Source organism: Myotis yumanensis, unplaced genomic scaffold (assembly GCF_028538775.1).
Source record: "Myotis yumanensis isolate MYYU_CA2020_CCGP unplaced genomic scaffold, mMyoYum1.0.hap1 SCAF_1, whole genome shotgun sequence".
NCBI lineage: Eukaryota > Metazoa > Chordata > Mammalia > Chiroptera > Vespertilionidae > Myotis > Myotis yumanensis.
In genome coordinates, this window is record NW_027223752.1 from 32,446,877 (window position 1) to 32,471,417 (window position 24,541).

The following is a 24,541-nucleotide window of genomic DNA, read 5'->3' on the forward strand; positions in this document are numbered from 1 at the left end:
ACTCAAGATCGACAACAAAAATACCTTCATTTGAATCTAAACACTTTCCCTGCCTAATCAATCAAATCACTATTAATGAAATCCAACATTAACCAAAATACTTGATTAATGGTGAGAAATCCTATGAAAATAGTTACTTGTTTTGTGACTAAATATCAAAAGAAGTTATCTGACACATTGCTGCCAAAATAAGATTAAAATCTTATTACTAGATTAGATGTTATAAAAATGTTTTCCTGTTTTATTATGTAACAAATTAGGACTGCAGATAGTATTTTTACTACTGTTGAGTTTCACAATGGCACAATTAGAATATCTCTAATTCATTTCTATATTTTCTTCTACTTTAAAAATAGGATACATTTGAGTAGTTTAATAAACTGGCCTGTATAAGAGTAATAGCAGCACTCAAACATTTACTATGTGCCAGATACAGTTCTAAGCATTTTACACATAGTAACTCCTTTACTCCTCACAAGAGCCCTATGCGATAGATGCTCTGATCAACACAATGAAAGATCAGAAGGCAGAGGCTTAGAGAAGGTAAGTAGTTTTCCTAGAGCCAGGACTATAGTGGTGCCCATACACTAATAAGCGTGACTTCATGTCCCTGTGTTAGATTAACTCCTATTTTAGAGTATTTTATTTTAGGACTTTAAAGTACATTTCCTAAATTCCATTACCAACACCATTCAGCTTAAAAACTGGAGAACTCACTGGCACCTCACAATATATTAGGATAAAACTATTTATGGCTTAGGTATAGGCATATGAATGGTAAGCAGCATCCTCTGTTTTGTTGACACATTTCAGGAGTACAGTATGTAAGGCAGAATGGTAGTCCAGAAAATTTTCTCCTAAACTGTCAGACAGGACTGTTCAACAATTAATGCAAAAATAAACAAATTTTTAGCAAGTATTGGAGATGCTGTGTAATTTTTAAATAATGAGAACCAACACAACCCCTCCCACTACCTCCAATTTTCCAAAAAGCCCAAACAATAAAATATGATGAAATCCATGTAACTATAAATCCTCAACACATTTAACCAGTTCAGTTATGCTCATATTTTTATTCTAAACCCAATGAAGCTCGAATAAAATAGCCTTCCTGTGGCAAACAATGGTTTTTAACAACCCACAGACTATTACATTTATTCCACCAAAATGCATAAACATTTTTAGTTCAGTATTTTGTTTCTTACTAACAATCAATGGTTTATTTGTGTGGGTTATATTTTAATAAGTACACAAAAGAAAACAAAAACTGATACATATTAGTCAAAGATCTGCAACGAGAAACAATTAACATCTTCCATATAACTTTTCCTAAAAAACAAAACACTTTACAATCCCTGTGAAAAGGAAATGACATCTTAAATACAAAGACATAAAAATTTATTACAGCTCTTTTATGTATTTTTTAGTATTTACATTTCAGGAATATTTTTCTCCCATAGCACGTTCACTCTTACAACTTATTTTAATGACAACTTTAAAAATTAAGCTGTATTTTAAAACTCGCGGTTTCTTGCATGTCATGAACATATCTGATATGATCTGTATGAGAAATCACTGGAAACAAATCAGACCTTTTACAAAGAACAGAATGAAATCCATGTCAGATACCCGAAGCATGGTTATAATTACTTCAAATGTAATTAGTTCTCAATATTTAGATTAGATGTACTATTTTCTTCCGTAGTTACTAATGATCAATCTTTTTACGTTCTCATTAGAAATTCGTCTTTGTTAGAAAATATACCAAAAGAAACAACAGAATGTTTGCCACAATATGGACTTATTAAATACTCTGGGTGAAATTAGAATTCTTTGAGAGAAAAAGCATGTCCTTATATTTCAGAATGCTTGTCCAAACAAAAAAACTGAGCATACCTTTTAATAAGACTGATTATTATTATACCAACAGACTATAAGCTTTAAAACTAAAGATATGAATAAAAAGAATGGGGTTGGGGATTAAAGAAATTACAGTGATTTCCTTCTTCTCATTCTAGTCAAGGACCAGACTCCATAATAACCAGAACAGAATAAACAAACAATTCTGGGCAGGAGGAAACAGCAAGAAACAACTTTTAAATAAACAAAATGGCCAAAACATACTGATAATATAAAATCACCTATCACATTTTGCACAATTTCCCATAAATCTGAAATAAATAAGCTATTATTTTAACCAAAAATCTGAAATAAATAAGCTATTATTTTAACCAAAACACTATCACTGTTAACCACAGGGAGCATCATATACCATTAATAGACACTAAAGGCCAATATAAACTACAAATTTCAACTTAATAAACTTTAAGAAAAGTATAAAGTTACAGAAAAAAAAAAAACTGTTCTTAATGCCTAAAACTTGAGTACAGAAAAATAAAACCAAAGAGACAGACATTAAAGGAGATTCAAGGATTCAAAGTACATAGTCAGAGCTAAAGTAATGTTTGGGGAAAATCTCACATTAACAAGTTGAGTGATTTAAGTTTAGTGGCACACAGTATACAATATATAAGAAATAACTGAAGATAGTTTGGTGCCCTAATGAAATTCTACATTTTATTGTTGCTATTGTTACACAAAGAAGAAAGAGGACCAATTTTTATTATTCCTAATAAAATATTAACAGGTGGCAACTGGCCTAGAAACGGTGAATGCCATTAAGAACAAACTGGTATATTCAAAGAACACAACTCAAAAAATACTTTCTTGATGTTCATACCAAAACCTTTTCTAAGATAAGCACCTGCTTCTTCAGGAAGAAAGTCTATTTTAATAACATAGTGGAAGGGGAGATATTAACACAAAGTATATTTCAATAGTACCAATAACTGCAATGACTCCTGGGAAATCTCTTCCTGTAATTTACTTACCTCCACTGACTGCATCTTGCTCTTCACCTTCAGGAAATGCAACTTGGCTTGGCAAGCTATTCCTAGATCGAGTGACTGTCTCTAACTGGGAAGCCCGTCCCAGTAAAGATAGCTCATCTAGCACCTCTCCTTCTTTGGCCTCGAGGTCTGACTTTGAAGTGGTTAAGGGTTTTATACTTTCGGGTGCCATTAGCCTATTGGAGTCATTCAAACATGCCACTGTGCTACTGTCCAGACTCAGCACTCGGGCCCGAGTCTTGGCACTATTTGTGCTAGAAGTCCGACGTGTTGTCCGCTTTTTGCCGGTTCCTTCAGGACCCAAATGAGCTTTGTGTGTGTGCTCCGAGTCAGTGCCCCTTTCTTTAGGGATATGTTTAGTCTTGAGAGCACTGTATCTTCCCTCAGGAGATTGACACGAATGAGAAGTGGTGCTAGAAGAGCTATCACTGCTGAACTGGTGAGCAGACTGAACACTCGATGCTCTGCTCAAGTCACTCTGGTCACTGGAGTCCTCATCGTGACAGAATATAGCACTGTGTGGCTTGGTACCAGCAACACCTCGAAAGGAAACATAGTCCCTATGCCGACTTGAATCAAAACTGCTGGCCCGTTTTTTCCCTGTCCGTCTCCTGCCCGACTTTTGGGCAGAGGCTGTCCGATGGATTAAGCTGGACGATTTAGGTCTTACATCCCCTTCCTTTTGCTTTCCACTGTCTTTCGAAACTTTTGAGTCCACTGAAACAGCAGACTTATCACTCTGCTCCTCCTTGTTGTCGGCAGTTTTTCCCAGGGGTCCGTCCCCCTGAGAAGTGAATTCGTTTGCGTGGGGGTTTTTGTTGGCTTCTTCCGAAGCAGAGGGGCTGAGACCTCTCTGATCGTGCACATCATCAGCGGTATTTGAATCCTTGGCCTCTTGAACCTCATTGTTTGTACTCACTTCCAAGGCAGTCTTTTCACTACTAGTCCTTTTGTCACTGGAACAGCTACTCTTATCCTCTGGTTCGGCACAGCATTCTTTTCTCCTACCACTTCTCTTTCCCACTTTAGGAGACTCCTCGTGCTCTGACAAGATGCTCTCTATGTGAGTTGAGCTAGTCTGTTCACTTTTATAGCTGCTGACAGTGCTGTTAGTGTCACGGTCCGTTCCACTGCAATAGCTCTCTGTTGACCCGCTACTCCGTGTGCTCAGGCTCCTCAAGCTGTCCATACTTTTGTCTGCTTTCAAAGGCTTGCTCTTCCCACTTTTTGTAGGTGGCTGAGAATGACTGTTTTTCAGCTCACCAACAAGCTGAAATTCCCCAGATAAATGAGAATTTTCCACCAAGGATTCTTTGGATCCAGAATGAGGTTTGGAAGATTCTAACTCACTCACTGGGTCTAACCCACGTCTTTGCTGATAGAGAGGGAAGTCATTCAGTGAAGTATCTGGAAAAGCCACAGCAGAGCTAGAGGTCCGTGGTACACCTCGTGGCCGGTGCTCTTTCCTGTAAGAGTGTGAATGTAAAGGGACGAGAGAAGCTACTTCTGTGTCACAGGCGCTAGACAGAGACTGATCGACATGGTGGTGGCTGTGACTTGGCAGGCTCACTTTGTCGCTGCAGTCCCTTGGCAAGTCCTGTCCACAAGAGGACAAGGAAGGCTGAATGGAGATGAAGGAATCATTGGAGACCAAACGGAAGAGCTTCCGATCAGTTGCCAAATCTGTTTCAAACACATTTGGAAATGTTAACACAAATTCTTGATCTGCTTTTCTACTGTTTAACAATAGAAAGAATTCACAGCATACAGTTAATCAAGTGTAAACAATTTCTCAAGTAATTCACTAAATAACAATTGGCCAGTCATTCCAAAGAGGTGGTTTCTGTTTCATAGCTGCACAAAGACAGCATTCTATAATGAAATGAACTAGTATCCTCAGAAAAGAGTCTATAAATTATCAACAAAAATTAAGAGGCAACAGCCTGGTCCATGTGGTTCAGTGGTTGAGCATCAGCCTATGAACAAGGAGGTCACAGTTGGATTCCCAGTCAGGGCACATGCCTGGGTTGCGGGCTTGATCCCCAATGGAGGACATGCAGGAGGCAGTTAATCAATGATTCTCTCTCATCATTGATATTTCTCTCTCTCTCCCTCTCCCTTCCTCTCTGAAATCAATAAATACATATGTATTTTTAAATAAGAGGCAACAAAAAATTATATTTAAAATAGACTGAGATCTTTATGTGAGCCCTGTCTCTAACTTACTAATTGGGTAACCTTGGATTACCTCTCTAAGCCTCTGCTTTCTCACTTGTAAAACGCAATATCAATCCCAGCAGTACCATTGAATGAGATATGACATACATTGCTTAGCACAGTGTCTGACACAATTAACAGTAGCTATCATTATCTCATTAACATAACACAAAAATATTTTTTTAAAACTAATAATTTTACAAATCAACAAAAAACTAGTCATCAGAAACAGAAAAAAAAATCAAAAGGCTGACCAATGCCAAACAAGATATAAGAAGATATCTTGCCCTAGCCAGTTTGGCTCAGTGGGTAGAGCGTCAGCCTGCGGAATGAAGGGTCCCAGGTTCGATTCCGGCCAAGGGCACATGCCCGGTTGTGGGCTCGATCCCCAGTACGGGACATGCAGGAGGCAGTCGGTAGGTGGTTCTCTCTCATCATTGATGTTTCTATCTCTCTCTCCCTCTCCCTTCCTCTCTGAAATCAATAAATAAATATATATTTTTTTAAAAAACAGCCAAGGGGGAAAAAAAAGAAGATATCTTGATGTTTGTAATGATTGAAAAGATTAAAACAATTAAGAGGCAAAATCCTGCATCTCCTTGTTTCATTGCTGATGCAACAATTACAAAATGCCTCATGAAAAAATATATATCCCCTTATAAGACTATTCCTTTAACCCTCCGTTAGGGAAGTGATTAGTTATTAGTGACTTAGGTTACCATATATAATACGTATTCAAATATAAGTAAATCCATCTACCTACCTACAGTGTGATTTATATTGAAATATGGCTTGACAACCAAACTGCACATTAGCTAATTTTCAATACACTTCTGACAGACAAAAATGGTTGAATCTGCTGTTAGTTCAATAAAAAGAAAAATTATTTTTATGTGTCGTAACTGCACAGACAAACTAAAATAATAGATTCCTTAGTAAGTCAAATTTTTCCCAGTAGAATCTTAACAATACAAGCACAAAAATTTCCCCTAAGGTTAATATCTTATGTTTTAAAGTCTTCAAGAAAAGTAAAATCCATGTTCCTTATCATTTGTCCAAAATAACTGTCACTATGCTTGGGGTCTTATATTCTCTAAATACCAAAATTTTAAAGTTAGCACTGTATTTACTTTTTTGTAGTATGAAATTATAAAGTTATTTCTAAAAACTCTCTATGTATCTCTAACAAGCAACTATGGAATGTTGTGATATTCACATTTCAAGGTTATGAATTTTATAGAACAGAAACTGAACTGAACAAGTAGCTAAAAATTGCTAGTTCTAATGTACAACAAAAGACTTTTTAAAAAATGCCAGCAATCAAAACCAACTACCTTCTATGACATTAATAAAGCAGAAATTTAAGTTTTTCATTTTAAAAGACAGTCAAACTTACTTCAGCACATGCACTTTTTTCAACATTGCAAAATAAGTATACCTTAAAAAGTTTAACTTTAGGTGATTTTAGGAACCTTTTTAGTAAATATGCGTGCTTAGACATTTTTCTTATTGGTAGTCATATAGTCAAAGACAGGCTTAAATCAATACAGAATGATACTATTTTTCATATAATTAATTTTTTTCCCAATGATTGTTACTAGTGGTGTTTAGGATAAGAAAGACATGCTCATATTCTGCTCATAGTGGTAAAAATTGGTGTAACCTCTGTAAAGCAATCAGGCAATACAGCCAAAAGCCTTTCAAAAGTATATTCACCCATGATCTGTAATCAATTTCTAGAGATTGCTGCTAAAGGATAAATTGAAATAAGCATATAAGGTTTTAGCAAAAAATTATTCAACTCAGGTTCTGATAAAACTTCTTAAAACATAAAAAGCATAAAAATCTCCAATAAAAAAAGGTTGAAAAAATTATGGTCTATTAACATGCAAGCACTAAAAATGTTTTCAAAATATGTATTAATATGAGAAAATACTTAAGTAAAAAATATGGCATTAAATATTTGAATCTGTAATAGTTCAAAAGAATACTTAGGGAATGTGTGCATGTTTGTGGGGATGTTAAAAGTAATACACCATATTTAGCCATACAAAGAAATAAAGTCCTCATACGTGCTACAACATGCAAAATAAAAGAAGCAGACACATAAAGCCGCATATTATACAATTCCATTTATATGAAATGTCCAGAATAGGCAAATGCATAAGACAAAAAATTGATTATAAGTTGCCAGGGGCTGGCTGAAGAAAGAAATGGGGAATATAATGGGATTTGGGTTTCTTTATGACATAATGAAAATATTCTGGAATCAGATAGTGGTGATGGGTGCACAACGTTGCAAATATACTAAAACTCACTAAATTTTACACTTTAGAAGGGTAAATTTTATGGTATGTGGATTATATCACCATAATAAATAAAAGTGATACACTAAAAAAATATTAACAACAGTTAGCTCAGTGGCAGAAGTGTGAATTATTTTCTTCTTCATACATAACTGTATTTTTTTAAATTACCACATACTACTTTTATAAACAAAAATCACATTCTCCTCCTCTCTTCTGGATCATCCCCATCAATTATAAAAACACACACCAAGCTGTTATTTCTCCTACCTATTCTTACAAAATCCGAATCTTCCCTTTATCCTCACTTCCCCTCTTGCACCTTGTATTTCTGATCCCCTTTACAAAAGAGTAGTCTATACTAACTGTTTTCCATTTCTTCTCCTCTAATTCTCTCTTACATGTATTCTAATCCCACTCATTAAAATGTTTATCAAAGTCGCCAACAACACTGTTACATCCAATGGTCAAGTCTCAGCCACTTATTAGCAACATTTGACGAAGCTGATCTGATCCCTTTCCCTGAAACAATGGACACAACGCTGCTGGTGTTCCTTCTACCTCACCAGTTGTTATGTTCAGCCTCCTGGACTTACTAAACTGAAGTGGTTCAGAGCTCAATCCTTGGAACTTTCATTTTTCTATCTGTAGTCTCTCTTTTCTATAAAAAACTCATTCATTTTTCTGGCCCCATGATAATAAAATTCAGAAATACTGGTAACTAGTTTCTCCATCTTCTACCCAGCCCCCTACTCTTATGGGGATGGGCTAAGTAAAGTTCTGATCTTGAGTCGGGAAGACATGAATGAGGCTGGAGAGGGAAATCTCTCCTTAGACGTGAAAAAGAAGAGTGCACCTTTCCACATGCTCAGTTTTCTCCTAATTACCCTGAATCATGCTGATAAAACAAGTGCCAGCTAATCAACTAACCAACTAACTAAAGGTCAATGTCCTGTAAAGCCAAACCACCCAGAGAAACCAAAGAGCCTCAACTGATATTTAAGCCAGAATGAATAATTGCCACTAGGTGGTGCCAAATCGTAGCCAAGACTAACAGATTTGGAACAGGGAGCCCGGTCTCCTAACTCCAAGCTGGCCAACTATGCAGGCTTGCTTTGTTATGAACTTCATAACACAACCTTACAGTTGACATGATGAAACTTTTTGGTGTTTATACACTGAAAACTCCCAATTTTACAACCTGAACTCAGACTTCTTACCTGAAATCCAGACCTACCTAATTATCTATTAACTAGAGACCTGGTGCACAAAATGTGTACACTCGGGGCGGGAGTCTCTCAGCCCAGCCTATGCCCTCTTGCAGTCTGGGAGCCCTCAGGGGATGTCCGACTACTGCGGAGGCTCCTGCTACCACCACTGTGCTCACCAGCCGTGAGCCCAGCTTCTGGCTGAGCGGCGCTCCCCCTGTGGGAGCACACTGAGCAGCAGGGGGCAGCTCCTACATTGAGCATCTGCCCCTTGGTGGTCAGTGTGCATCATAGCAACCGGTTGTTCCACAATTTGGTTGATTTGCATATTAGCCTTTTATTATATAGAACAAGTGGCCCAGTGCATGAAATTCGTGCACAGGGATGGGGAAGGAAGGGGGTCCCTCAGCCCGGCCTGCATTCTCTCCAATCTGGGACCCCTCGGGGATGTCCAACTGCTGGTTTAGGCCCTGTGGTATCGGGCCTAAAACGGTAGTCAGACATCCCTCTCGCAATCTAGGACTGCTGGCTCCTAACCGCACACCTGTCTTCCTGCCTGATCGCCCCCAACCACTTTGCCTGTCGGCCTGCTTTCCCCCAACTGCCCCCCCCCCGTCAGCCAGCTCACCCCCAACTGCCCCCCCCCCCGTGCTGGCCTGCTCGCCCCCAACTGCCCTCCCCAGCTGGCCTCATGGCCCCCAACTGTCCTCCCCTGCCGGCCTCATAGCCCCCAACTGCCCTTCCCTGCCAGCCTCATGGCCCCCAACTGCCCTCCCCTGCCGGCCTCATGGCCCCCAACTGCCCTTCCCTGCCGGCCTCATGGCCCCCAACTGCCCTTCCCTGCCAGCCTCATGGCCCCCAACTGCCCTTCCCTGCCGGCCTCATGGCCCCCAACTGCCCTTCCCTGCCAGCCTCATGGCCCCCAACTGCCCTTCCCTGCCGGCCTCATGGCCCCCAACTGTCCTCCCCGGCCAGCCTCATGGCCCCCAACTGTCCTCCCCTGCCGGCCTCATGGCCCCCAACTGCACTCCCCAGCTGGTCTCCCAGAAGGTCTCCCGGTCTAATTAGTATATTACCCTTTTATTAGTATAGACTAGAGACCCGGTGCACGAAATTTGTGCACTGAGGGGAGGAAGGGTCCCTCAGCCAGCCTGCGCCCCCTCACAGTCCAGGAGCCCTCAGAGGATGTCCAACTGACGACTTAGGCCCGTTCCGTCTCCGCCACCACCGCTGCGCTTGCCAGCCATGAGCCCAGCTTCTGGCTGAGCGGTGCTCCCCCTGTGGGAGCGCACTGATCACCAGGGGGAAGCTCCTGCATTGAGCGTCTGCCCCCTGGAGGTCAGTGCGTGTCACAGCGTCCAGTCGTTCTGCCGTCAGGCCAAAACCGGCTCTCTGACATCCCCCAAGGGGTCCCAGATTGCAAGAGGGCGCAGGCCAGGCCAAGGGACTCCACCAGTGCACAATTGGGGCTGGGGAGGGACGTGGGAGGTTGGCTAGCCAGGGAGGACTGCGGGAGGCCTCCAGGGCATGTCCAGCCCTAATTGCTCAGTCCCGATCAGCCAGACCCCAGCAGTAAACTAACCTACCTGTATAAGTGTCTGCCCCCTGCTGGTTAGTGCACGTCATAGTGACTGGTCAACCAGTCGACTGTCTGGCCCCTGGTCATCAGTGCACGTCATAGCGAGCAGTTGAGCAGCCTTAGCATATCATTAGCATATTATGCTTTGATTGGTTGAATGGCCAACTGGATGACCGGACACTTAGCATATTAGGCTTTTATTACATAGGATTATTGCTGCTTAGAGGTCTAACAGCATCTCCTACCTGATATGCCTAAAACTGAACTCCCTATCTTATCCTCCTACTCCCTGATTTTTCAGTACTGTAAGTGATTTATTCCCAGTACTTAAAATAGTGCTGAGCACATAATGAATACTAGATATGTTACATGTTAACTATGTGGGAAAATATGTGATAAAAGCAGGTGATAAACCTACATGAAAGTATAATAGTATAGCATTAAAAGCATAATTCAAAACTAGACTGCCACTTTGTAGCTGTGTAATTTTGGTGCAAGTTTCTTGTAACCTCTCTAAGCCATGATATGTTCACCTGACCAGTGAGAATAAAAGTATTAATATTAAATGCTTAAAGACGAACTGGGTGAATGTGTATAAAGCAGAAGTGGGGAACGTTTTGATGCAAAGGGCCATTTGGATATTTATAACATCATTAACAGGCCATACAAAACTAACATCTTAAAAATTAGCTTGCTATATCTGGTTAAACATTTAATTAACTCATCCCTAATGCTTGGCAAGACCAAACCAAATGATCTCTCAGGCCTTATCTGGCCCTTGGACCGGATGTTCCCCATCCCTGATAAAGGCTGAAAAGAAGACCTAAACCAGGGGTTAACAAACTAAGGCCTATATGAGTCAGGTGATACAGCCATGCCCACTCATTTATGTGTTATTTATGTCCTCTTTCACTTTACAATGCAGAGTTCAGTAGTTACAAGAGAGACCATATAGCCTACAAAACGATCTGACTGTTTATAGAAAGTTTACTGACCCCTAATCTAGATAACAACATGCACTCAGTGAACATCATTATCTAGTCATTATGTATCTGCAAGGGTATGTTTGTGTGTATATAATTCCTAACTTGCCACACTACAAAATTCTTACTTCCCAGATAGAAAATAAAAAGACATATGACCCCTAAATGCACTAGCCCTTCTACGATACCTAGTTTTTGAGACATCCTGATAATTAAATATTATAAAAAGGGATACTATAACTCTCAAATGGATCAACCCACCTTTACTTTTTGAGAAAATAGTTTCCATATCATACAGTATGTTCAAGAGTATTTTTTGGCAGGGAGGAGGTTGGCAGGGGTAGCCCACAAAAACAAATAAACAATGATTGTGGTACTATAATTCTAAAACAGCAGGGTTACAGTGATAAACTTAAAATTCCAAGTACCAGAAACAAAATCTACTTGTAGGAATTGGACCTGTATTAATGGGAAAATGTCATAACTTTGTGATCTATTTGTAATTTCATGAATAAGTTTCATAATTAAATACAGGAAATTTATCAGCCTGTCTATCTACCCCCCTCTCCCCAGGCTAATAATAACAACAGGCCAGAAATAAGACAATTTTCTGTCTCACTGATTATAACCTGGAATAATCTCCACTTAAAATTCAGGATGACATATTCATCCTTTCATGTTTGAAAATTAAAATTCAAACAAAAAATCTGGCAGTTCTTTAAAAAAAGAAAACTCCAAGAAAATCCAAAATACTCATTTATGATTGAGTTGAATAAGGAGGAAAAAAAATCACTTGAAGCCAAAATTTCTATTAAAAATATGCTAGAGGAGGCAGGCACCATGCTGGAGGCAAACATAGTTTCTCAGAAACTCCAACAGCAAGTTATTTCTCCATTAAAACATATTGTTGAACAAGATATGAAGCAGCTGGCATTTAGAGGTCACACTAAATGGAAAAACAACAGTTTTATATACTAGGTTATCATTAAGCTAGGCAAGATGCTCTGACCAACTAAAGGAATAGCAGATACTTATCTCCCATCTCATATTCACTCTAGGGCAGGGGTGGGCAAACTTTTTGACTCGAGGGCCACAATGGGTTCTTAAACTGGACCGGAGGGCCGGAACAAAAGCATGGATGGAGTGTTTGTGTGAACTAATATAAATTCAAAGTAAACATCATTACATAAAAGGGTACGGTTTTTTTTCTTTAGTTTTATTCATTTCAAACGGCCAGATCCAGCCCGCGGGCCGTAGTTTGCCCATGGCTGCTCTAGGGCATATGCTCATAAAACTTGTCTCTTCATGTTTAGTTGGCAGAACATGTATAACTGAATTCCAGAAAGCTAAAAGTAATTACAGCACTCTGTTTTATTATCCTATTAAATAATTTTACTTTAAAGTTTCTTTTAAAAACAATTATTAAATTGTTATAAACTTCTGCCAAAATGTGAGCAGCATATTCTACAAATTCACCCTGATCCACACAATACATGTCACTGTGAGGTATAATGTTCTTACCTTGTTCTTCACTTCCTTCCTTACAAAGACTAGAGCTCTGGCCCAGACTTAAACTGATATCATCAGAAGTCTTAGCAGTGTCTGTATCTCCTACAAAGTTAAGAGAAACATGTGAAGATATTATATTAAAAATAACAACTGTACACTGGCATAACAAGGAAGGACATCAAACAGTACAGTAGATATCTACTATATTAGTTCACTATATGCTGTGTCAGTATTCTCTAGCTACAAAAGCAGTAGACTATCAGACCACATAATTATTCTAATAGCACTAAAAACAAATAATATGGGAAGCTTTATATTGTTAGCTAATAAAACTATTTCTTTAAAAAGAAGCAGTTGTGTTTTTTTTTTTAATGAAAATTGAAATTGAAACAACATAAATTTCCCAGGGCAAATTAGTAAAGCTAAAAAATTGTAAGATTAAAATAATATACATTTATTTGAAATCCTATATAATAAAAGCCTAATATGCAAATAGACCAAACAGCAGAACGACTGGTTGCTATGACATGCACTGACCACCAGGGGGCAGACACTCAACGCAGGAGCTGTCCCCTGGTGGTCAGTGCACTCCTACAGGGGGAGCACCGCTCAGCCAGAAGCTGGGCTCACGGCTGGCGAGCACAGCAACAGTGGCAGGAGCCTCTCCCACCTCTACTGCAGGCAGGCGGTAAGGAGCGAGGAGTCCTGAACTGCAAGAGCCCCGGACTGCGAGAGAGGTGTCTGACGTCCAGCTTAGGCCCTAAGCCGGCAGGCGGACATCCCCCGAGGGGTCCCGGACTGCAAGAGGGTGCAGGCCGGCCTGAGGGTCCCCACTCCCCAGTGCACGAATCTCGTGCACCGGGCCTCTAGTAAATGTATAAAATAAAAGGCATATTTTCAGATGTATAGAAAAACATTTTCCCTTTCTTATTGCACCCAATTTAAAGGTTTCACATTAAATTACTCCGTTTTTCATGAATCTCACTAAAACCCACAAAAGTATTTTCCCTCAAGGCAAGGAAGTTTAATAGAACAAAATTTACAATTAATGCAATGTAATGCAAATGGTCAAATACCTTTGTGAAATTTGAATGATGAAAAGGGAACACAATTTAAATCAAGTAACCTTTAGTATCAGATACAAATTTTATCTACAAAATAATTTCAAGAACAATTTTTATTACATGTGAATATAAAATGCTCAGTTATCTTTATTACAGCCAAAAAATAATGGAAAATCACAGACAACTTTCAAGTTAGATCATGTCTACCTTTAATAGTTGTTGCTGTTCCAAGACGAGAAGAACCAGATCCAATCTGAAAAATGGCATGAAACAAGTAAAACTAATTAAAATGCTAGTTCTATGTTATTATCAATATACTAGCAAGATCATCAAACCAAATTATTATCAAAACATATAATCAGTCATTTTTATCAATATTAAAAGATACCGTTTAGGCATTTTACATCAGAGTCACAGGCCTGTTTGCTGTTGCACAACTGTGTGTACATTACAGGTGTGCTGGGACACTGAATCCCTGAGTCCCTCTGTATGCTCAGGATTCGTGGAACCCCCAGGGTAGGATGCCTCCAACCTCAAGCAATCTATGCCATGTAATTATCTTTTTTCTTTTTTTTTTAACCCTCACCCGAGGATTCAGGATATTTTTCCATTGATTTTTTTGAGAGAGTGAAGGGAAAAGGGGGAGGGGAGAGAGAAACATTGACGTGAGAGAGACACATAGATTGGTTACCTCCTCCCACATGAGCCCTGACCTGGGATAGGGATTGAACCTGCAACCCAGATATGTGCCTTTGACTGGGAATTGAACCCAAGACCCTCCGGTGCATAGGTCAATGCTCTAACCACTGAGACATGCCAGCCAAGGCCAATTATCATTTTTTTATATTGCATCATGATATGTTCATATTATAAACAAAATCAAAATTAGGTATTGAGTCTATCTGAAATAAATTCAGACTGATCAAGATTTGGAGGACAAGACAATATATCCCAAAAAGAGCAATCTAAATCTTCAACTGTCACACTGTTAAATCAATATGTATTTTCCTCAGTTCCAGACAAAAAGTAAGTACTTCTTTGCATATTGCTATAACATATTTAGAAATAATTAAAAATTAAGACATCTATGAAAAATGAATTTTTAGCACAACCTATATAAACAGAAAACTAAAATCTACTGAACTTTTAATGCTTATATTAAAGATGGTATAACACTACCCTAAAAATTTCACAACCATCATTTATTATACTACTATAAAAATTATGTTAACAAATACCACAAATTCCACAAACACCTTAGGAAATAAAATATAACAACGTGACAGTTACTAAATCAACAAGTCTCAGTAACTCTTTCTATAATCTGTTTTCAAGGGATTCAAGAAGAAAACACTCAAGCAAATTTAACATCTTAGAATAAAATTAAAAACATTCAAGTAATATTTTGTATTTTACTAAATCTTTCCTTACATCGATTCAATTGAACAAAAGTATACCATAAGAAATTTGCTCAAAATATAACTTAATACTGACTTTGAAGGAGTATGAGGGACTTTCTTGATCTGGATGGCAATTAAATATATACTGTATGTGTATGTGTGTGTATGTAAAAATCCACTTAAGATATGTATACTATATAAAAGTTATATGGCAGTGAATAATAAAATATGCATACACAAACATGTTAAAACTACTAATAAATTCTTGATATAGCCAATAAAAATGAACTTTGCAATATATGTAACTGTTGATTAAACTGTATGCTCAGCAAAAAAATGTACTTACTGTGAAAACTCACCCTAATACCAAAACCAGATAAAGACAACACAATGAAAGAGAATTACAGGTCAATATCCCTCATGAGCATAGATGCCAAAATCCTCAACAAAATCCTCACAAATCAGATCCAGCAGTACGTCAGAAAGATCATACACCGTGAGCAAGTAGGATTTATCCCAGGGATGCAAGGATGGTACAATATCCGCAAATCAATAAAAGTAATACATCACATAAACAAACTGAGAGATAAAAACCACATAGTCATATCAATCGATGCAGAAAAAGCATTTGACAAAATCCAACACCCATTTTTGATAAAAACTCTCAGCAAAGTGGGAATAGAAGGATCATACCTCAACATAATAAAAACCATATATGACAAACCCACAGCCAACATCATACTCAATGGGCAAAAACTAAAACCATTTCCCCTAAGAACAGGAACAAGACAGGGATGCCCACTCTCACCACTCCTGTTCGACATAGTACTGGAAGTATTAGCAATTGTGATCAGACAAGAAGAAGAAAAAAGGCATCCAAATTGGAAATGAAGAAGTAAAACTGTCCTTATTCACAGATGACATGATATTGTACATAAAAAACCCTAAAGACTCCATCAAAAAACTACTAGACTTAATAAATGAATTCGGCAATGTAGCAGGATACAAAATCAACGCCAAGAAATCTATGGCATTTCTATACACCAATAGTGAACTTACAGAAAGAGAGACTAAAAAAGCAATCCCATTTACCATCATGCCAAAAAAAATTAAGGTACCTAGGAATAACCCTAACTAAAGAGGTAAAAGACCTCTACTCAGAAAACTACAGGAAGTTGAAAAAAGAGATAGAGGAAGATATAAACAGATGGAAGAACATACCATGTTCATGGATTGGTAGAAGCAACATCATTAAAATGTCCATACTACCCAAAGCAATCTATAAATTCAATGCACTTCCCATTAAAATACCAACAGCATATTTCACAGACCTAGAACTCTCCAAAAATTCATCTGGAATTAAAAAAGGCCCTGAATAGCTGCAGCGATCCTGAGAAAGAAGAACAAAGTAGGTGGGATCTCAATACCTGATATCAAGCTGTATTACAAAGCCATTGTTCTCAAAACTGCCTGGTACTGGCACAAAAACAGACATATAGATCAATGGAATAGAGAATCCAGAAATCGACCCGAACCAATATGCTCAATTAATATTTGACAAAAAGGAGGCAAGAACATACAATGGAGTCAAGACAGTCTCTTCAATAAATGGTGTTGGGAAAATTGGACAGATACATGCAAAAAAATGGAACTAGACCACCAACTTACACCATACACAAAAATAAACTCAAAATGGATAAAGGACTTAAATGTAAGACGGGAAACCATAAAAATACTAGAAGAATCCAAAGGCGACAAAATCTCAGACATATGCCGAAGCAATTTCTTCACCGATACAGCTCCTAGGGCATTGGAAACTAAAGAGAAAATAAACAAATGGGACTACATCAAAATAAAAAGCTTCTGCACAGCAAAAGAAACCATCAACAAAACAACAAGAAAGCCCACTGCATGGAAGAACATATTCGCCAATGTTATCACCGATAAGGGTTTAATCTCCAACATTTATAGGGAACTCATACAACTTAACAAAAGAAAGATAAACAATCCAATCAAAAAATGGGCAAAGGATCTAAATAGACACTTTTCAAAAAAGGACATTCAGAAAGCCAAGAGACATATGAAAACATGCTCAAAGTCACTAATCATCCGAGAGATGAGAATCAAAACAACAATGAGGTATCATCTCACACCCGTCAGAATGCCTATCATCAACAAATCAACAAACGACAAGTGCTGGAGAGGATGTGGAGAAAAGGGAACACTCGTGCACTGCTGGTGGGAATGCAGACTGGTGCAGCCACTATGGAAGATAGTATGGAGTTTCCTCAAAAAGTTAAAAATGGAACTCCCATTTGACCCAGTGATCCCACTTCTAGGAATATATCCCAAGAAACCAGAAACACCAATCAGAAAGGATATATGCATCCCTATGTTCATAGCGGCACAATTTACCATAGCGATGATCTGGAAACAGCCTAAGTGTCCACCAGCAGATGAATGGATTAGAAAACTATGGTACATCTACGCGATGGAATACTTATGCTGCTGTAAAAAGGAAGGAATTCTTACCATTTGCAACAGCATGGATGGAACTGGAGAGCATTATGCTAAGTGAAATGAGCCAGTCAATGAAAGAAAAATACCACATGATCTCACTCATTTATGGATAAGAAGGACCATTATAAACTGATGAACAAAAATAGATACAGAGGCAGAGCAGCCTCGAACAGACTGTCAAACTACAGCCGGAAGGTTGGGGAGGGTTGGGGGGCGGGAGGGGGAGGGTAAGAGATCAACCAAAGGACTTGTATTCATGCATATAAGCATAACCAATGGACATAAGACACTGGGGGGTAGGGACGGCCAGGGGATTGTCAAGGGGGGGAATAAAAGGAGACATATGTAATACTATTTGTAATACTTTAAGCAATAAAAAAATAAGAATATCAATAAAATATATTAATAAATAATCAAAACATTATTAATCAGCAAGATAAACACCAAATGACTATTACAGACAGGAGAACTTCTGAGACCACCATCAGGAATAGGAAAAAAAGCCAAATAAAATCACACAGGTTTCTACCTGGTTGCTTGGATCTAGGCCAGCATAAGAATTTCTTGAACTGCAACCAACTGGTGGTGTGGCCTCTCGAATGAACTCGGACATTTCAATACCTCCACCAGGATCACTGTGGGAAAGAATGAAAAAAAGAGAGAAACTGCCATTATTCCGCCACCAATGGCTTTCTTTTTATTATTTTTTCTATAAAACTAAGAGGTTCTGGTTTTTAATAGAGCAAATGGTAAAAAAAAAAAAAAAATCATTTTTCATTTATAAACCTAAGAATTTGAACTATTTTATAAACACATCACTCCTTGAAAATACTTAAAAACACTCTCTCAAATTGTCTACAATCAACATTAGAAACTGACCTTAATCTATACTAATAAAAGGGTAATATGCTAATTAGGGCGAACATCTTCCGGACATCCATCAGGACAAAGCCACAGAAGCCACAGTGGCTGCGAGGCCTGGGGCTCATGGCAGCCATGGGCTCAGGCAGCTGTGGGCTCAGGCAGCTGAGAGGCCTAGGGCTCACGGCAGCCGTGGGTTCAGGCAGCTGTGAGCCCCGGCGACTGCAAGGCCCTGGTCTCAGGAAGCTGTGAGCCCTGGCAGCTGGGAGGCCTGGGGCTCAGGCCTCGCAACTGCCACCGCCGGCAGTGGCGGCAGCAGCAGGGTGATGGGGACGACACCTTCCCCTGATCAGCCCGGTCGCCTCCTGCAGAGGGAGGCCAGGTAGGACATCTCCTGAGGGCTCCTGGACTGTGAGAGGGGGCAGGCTGGGCTGAGGGATGCCCCCCCACCCACACCAGTGCACAGATTTTCATGCACCAGTCCTCGAATTACAATTATAATAGGCACACCAAACAGAGTACATATTTTTTGATGTGTGTCATATAAACACTCTAGAAAAGAAATGATTTGCCTTTTGTTTCCTAAGAGCAAAGAGAAATCGGTCATTGTAAACATAGCAAGTAATGAGATATTATACCACTCTCAGGACCAGTCTGACTGACCTGTGCGACACAATGGTGGACATGCAAAAGAACAGTCATCCTGGTCAAGCAACTTACATCTGTATTTTTTTTTAAGTTAACAGCACTTAACTGGGATACTAACTTGTTTTATACAACTGGAAACCTAAAATTGTGTGTAGGAGTTAGGAGTTAGAAGGCTTAAGTTAAATAAAATGATGCTCACTATATAGTAACAACAGGTACTAGATAAAAGAGAAAAGTTCTAGGTTCAAAAAACTGGGGAGGTCCCCATATATAGTAGTACTTAAAGATGATGGGATTCCCCCAAATTAGGAAAAGCGATCACACCAATTTTTTAAAAATGTATAAAGTTCCTTAGGAACACAACTTTTAGAACAACTCAGGCCTAAAATTTATCATAACCTTATTTTTTGCCCCAAGTTTTTTATTTATTCTATCTGGCATATACAGAATTAAGTACTCAATAATTTTTTAGCTATTATTATCAAGGATAAAAGTTCTAGGATATATGCTAGGCATTATAGTGGATATAAACTATTTTGCCATCCAACACTTAATTCAGCCTTTTCATTAACAAAACAAACAAACAAAAAAGCAACCCAAAATTCTTCTGGTGAACCACCCTATCCCAAACTCTCATATGGCTTTGGGTGAGGCTGACCCATCCTCAGTGAGTTCTACTAACCAAAGTCAATCAGCAGGTCCTATTCTCTTGGTGATAGAGCTCAGTTCTAGAATAAGCACATGCATGACCCAACTCAAGCTAGCCTGAATCAGGCCAGGAGTATTCTATTGTTGAGAAAAGACATTTATCTCTATCTGCTAATGTTAATGTAGCTGCTTTTTCTCTTTCTTTTTTACAACTACAATGGGAGAGGCTGTCTAAAAAACCAATGAAAAGAAAAGGTCACAGCCTGGTGAAGGGAAACAGGACCACAAAGTGATTGTTTAAAATCACACCTTCCGACCACTTTGAAATCACACATTTGAAGACATCCCTTACATACAGATTTTTCAGTAATGTGAGTCATAATTCCCTTAGCCTGTTTGGGTGGGGTATTCTGACAACTGCCATCAAAAGATATGGGCAAAATAGAATTTGCTTGTAAGTGTTGCTTCCATGCAACACTTATCGTGATAAGTATTTATCACGATATGATATTTAGTGTTCTTATTAATGGTTTCATAACTATCAGATCCCTATTTGCTTAAGGGTTCCTAACTCTAGGCCACCGACTATAGATAGGTAATATTCAATAAAGAAAATTAGCTTTCTAACTTGCTATCCATTTATAAAAATAAAGCATATTGGAAATCGGTTACAAATCTGAAAACCAATTCAGCATACAAATGTCCATGTGTGAGAAAAGTGGAACATGCTCGAGTTTGTTAGTTGTTTGGTGTTAACTCATACAAGACATACGGGCCAGGATGAGGAATATTTTTCTAATCTGGTAAAACCTTAAGTGAGTATATAGAGACAGCTATTACCATACTGAACTAGTGATGAATAATATCCAGAACATCACTCTATCTCCACTGGAATTCATTTTCTAAGTAAGATTCCATAAAAATCAGAAGATGGAGAGCAAGGTAAAGACTAAGGAAAAAATATACAATACCAGAGAAAGGTTTATATAGGTTTGCCTAGTTTATATACTTCAACTTTACTGATATATAAATTACAGATCATCCATTTAAACTCTGCACTTCAACAGCTTTTAGTATATTCCTAAAGTTGTGCAACCATCACCACAGTTAATGTTAGAATATTTTTATCCACCAAAGCAAATCCCTTTAGCTTTTACCACCCTATCCACTTCCCATCCTGCCAAGGCCTAAGTAGCCACTAATCTATTTTCTGTCGCTACAGATGCCTATTATGGACATCTATAATGATAAAAGCATAGTATGCTAATTAGACCAGACAGCCAAATGACCTTCCGGATGTCCTTCCGGATGACCCCCTGGAAGAAGCTGGGGCTGCCAGGGCCGAATTCCTTGCACGAATTTTGTGCATCGGGCCTCTAGTTTCACATAAATGGAATCATATATTATGTGGTCACTTGTGACTGGCTTCTTTCACTTGGCATAATGTTTTCAAGGCTCACCCATATTGTAGCATGTATCAGCACTTTATACCTTTTCATGGCCTAATAATATTCCATTTAATAAATAAAATACATTTTGCTTATTTAGTCATCAATTGATAGATAATCTTGCCTAGTTTTTTGTTTATTTAAGGTTGTTTTTTATTGATTTTAGAAAGAGAGGAAGGGAGAGGAGGGAGAGAGACAGAGAGAGAAACATTGATGTGAGAGAGAAACATCTATTGGCTGCCTCCTGCACCCCCCGAAACCTGGGCAGGTGCCTTGGGCAGGAATGGAACCAGCAACCTTTTGGTGCAATGAGCCACATGGGCCAGGGCAATCTTGCCTAGTTTTATACATTATTTCTGACAGCAAGTCCAAACGATTATAATCTGAATGTAATATTATTAATTAAAATAAAAGCAAATATTCACTAAGTAGTACATTCTAGTCATGGGAACATGTGTTCTATTTGCATTTTCTCATGAAGTATTTTCTTAAAACCTATGATTTAACAGATGAAAAAAACTAAAAACCAAAGGGTGAAAAAACTTGGCTAGGGTCTCAGAGGAGCAAACAACATGCACTGAGTCACTGGTATGTGGAGTTCAAGTGGGAAGGGAGGATAAAAATAACACTTACACAGCACTCTACAATGTGTTATCATATCTGTTTTTTGTTTTTTCCCCACACACCTGAATGTAGGCACTCAAAACAGTAAAGACTGAGAAAAGATTTGAACACCAGATCTGTACAACTCGGAAGCTCACACACAGTCTGAGATACCATTACTGCCTTTCAACAAATAAGACACTGAAATTCCCTTTCCAGCTCAAAACCAAAAATAAACACCATCATCTGGCAAGTTTCTTAACGTCAGCAATGCTGACATTTGGGGTCATGTAATTCTTGATTGTGGGGACCATCCTGTGCATAGCAGCATCCCTGACCTCTACAAATTAGATGCCAGTAGCACTCCCCCTAGTTGTAATAAGCAAAAATGTCTCTTAGGGGCAAATCACCCCTGGCTGAGAAACAATGTTCTAGAACTAATGCTCAATGGCCAACATTGAGTAAGAAGAAGATATTAAGGAAGCGAAAAAGAAGAAAACAATAAATGACTCCTTAAAAAAATCCTCTAGCAAAATTACTATACCTCTCTCTTCTCTATAAATTTAGAAGCAGAACTGTTAGCCAGCCACATGTATACTAAATATAGCTAAACATATAAAACAGCTGAGTAAGAATTTTCTTTATTGGCAAGCCTTGCCAATTTTCAGCAATGGAGAGTTTTAGCACATACTACCTGGAAAACATAGTAATTTAAAATTCTCACAGAAGCAAATTGGTCAACTGTAGTAAGCAATACACCAAATTCGACCTTTATACCTTAATTTTCCCATCTGTTAAAAATTATATACCAGGTACAGGGCAAGGCAGAAAAGAAGAAGGATAGAGTGTAATCTGAATTATAAAGGAGACTTCACAAACTAATTGGTTGATTATTAGCACCATTAACTGCTCAGATTTTCATCAGAAACATCCTAGCACCATTGACAAATATAGATTACAATGTTGTTCATAAAAGTATGACTACATAAAAACAAAGTTCCTAAACAAAATAAATCTTCAGAAAACTTAGTCTAAAATTCACTTACATACAGTTTAAATATATCCTTAATTTATAATACTGTAAGCATTACTGCTATGAGAAACAGAGAAAAAATGTGGTCTATCTCCTAAATGTTTTTGTTCAAATCATAAAATTCTAAGGGTAATATCCTCTGCGGAAACATTAGAAATGTAATACAATGACTTTGCCTCTTCCTATAAGATACAGATTTAATAAGCATTTTTAACTGCTGCACTGCAGTCAAAGAAAAGCATCATACTCAAGTAGTCCTACTATATTCATTCATTCATGCAACAAACTGACAGCTTTTATGTACTAAGCACAGAGATAGGCTCTGGAAATAAAAGTATAGATTTTCTTGTTCATGTCTTTTCCTCAGAAAAAAATGTGAGTCACAAGGTGGGAAGGTGGGGAAAGGGAGACATCAAAAACAAAAATCTATAACAAAGACCCTATTTGATGGTGAAATTTAAAAACACTTTGAGATTAGAAAAACACATGGATGTACACTAATACTACTTCAATTTAACCATGTGCTAGAAGTCATAGCCAATGAAAAAGTTAAACATAGCCAATGAAAAAGTTAAACAAGAAGTATAAGGACTAGAAAGGAAGAAATAAAACATCATTTACAGAAAATCAAGAAAGAAACTATAAAGTTTCATTGTTGATAGGGAGTTTAATAAGTTTGCTGGATACAAAGTAAACTGCTAAATTCGTTTAAAGGGAAAAAACAAAAAAGTAGTTATAAAAAATGTATAATAGCAGAGAAAGTATAAAATAATTTGGCTAATTTAACAAAAGCTATATAAACCTTTTAATGGAAAAATAATAAATCTTCACTGAAAGACCTTAAAAAAGACTAAATAAATGGAGAGATTCAATTTGGTAAAGATAGCAATTCAACTTAATTCCAATAAAAATCCTTAGTTCTTGCAGGATTTCTCATTTAACCTTTGTTCTAATTGTAATATGGCCTATGGGCACTATTAGTCCCATGAGTACTAATCTACACTAATAAAAGAGAAACATGGTAATTGGCGTACAACCGCTACCCTATTCATTGGCTAATCAGTGAGTATATGCAAATTAACTGTCAGCCAAGATGGCGGCCGGCAGCCAGGCAGCTGGAAGCGAACATGAGGCTTGCTTGCTGCAGACTCCAACGTTCCCCGCCTCACTAGCCGGCCTCTGAGCTACAACTCTAAGAAACTATATACTATGTTGCAAATAAGAAGATAAACAAAACACCAGAAACTGGCTTTCATTCAGCCGGGCTTTAGCAACATTGTATCGATGTTTTCAGCAGCCAGGCCTCAGAGCTAAAGCTGGCCCAGAATAAAAAAAAAAAAAGAAAACAAGGAGCGGTTGGAAGCTTCAGTCACTCGCTTCGGGAAAACAGCCCTCAGCCCCTCAGCCAGCCTGGCCAGGCACCCCAGTGGGGATCCCCACCCTGATCCAGGACACCCTTCAGGGCAAACCAGCCGGCCCCCACCCATGCACCAGGCCTCTATTCTATATAGTAAAAGGGTAATATGCCTCCCAGCACCGGGATCAGAGGAGCAGTGAGGCTCCCGGCACCGGGATCAGCGTGACAGGGGGCAGCGCCCAAACCCC

The 24,541-nt window shown here is 38.5% G+C and overlaps 1 protein-coding gene across 1 annotated transcript in view; it reads right to left on the reverse strand.

Annotated features, from left to right (window-relative positions):
* The window catches only part of PCNX1 (pecanex 1), a 161,880-nt gene that overhangs the window by 106,335 nt on the left and 31,004 nt on the right, over positions 1–24,541 (reverse strand). Inside the window, 4 exon segments of the mRNA XM_070417286.1 lie at positions 2,892–4,592; positions 12,724–12,813; positions 13,983–14,028; positions 18,225–18,330. Coding sequence (XP_070273387.1) covers positions 2,892–4,592; positions 12,724–12,813; positions 13,983–14,028; positions 18,225–18,330 — 1,943 coding nt within the window.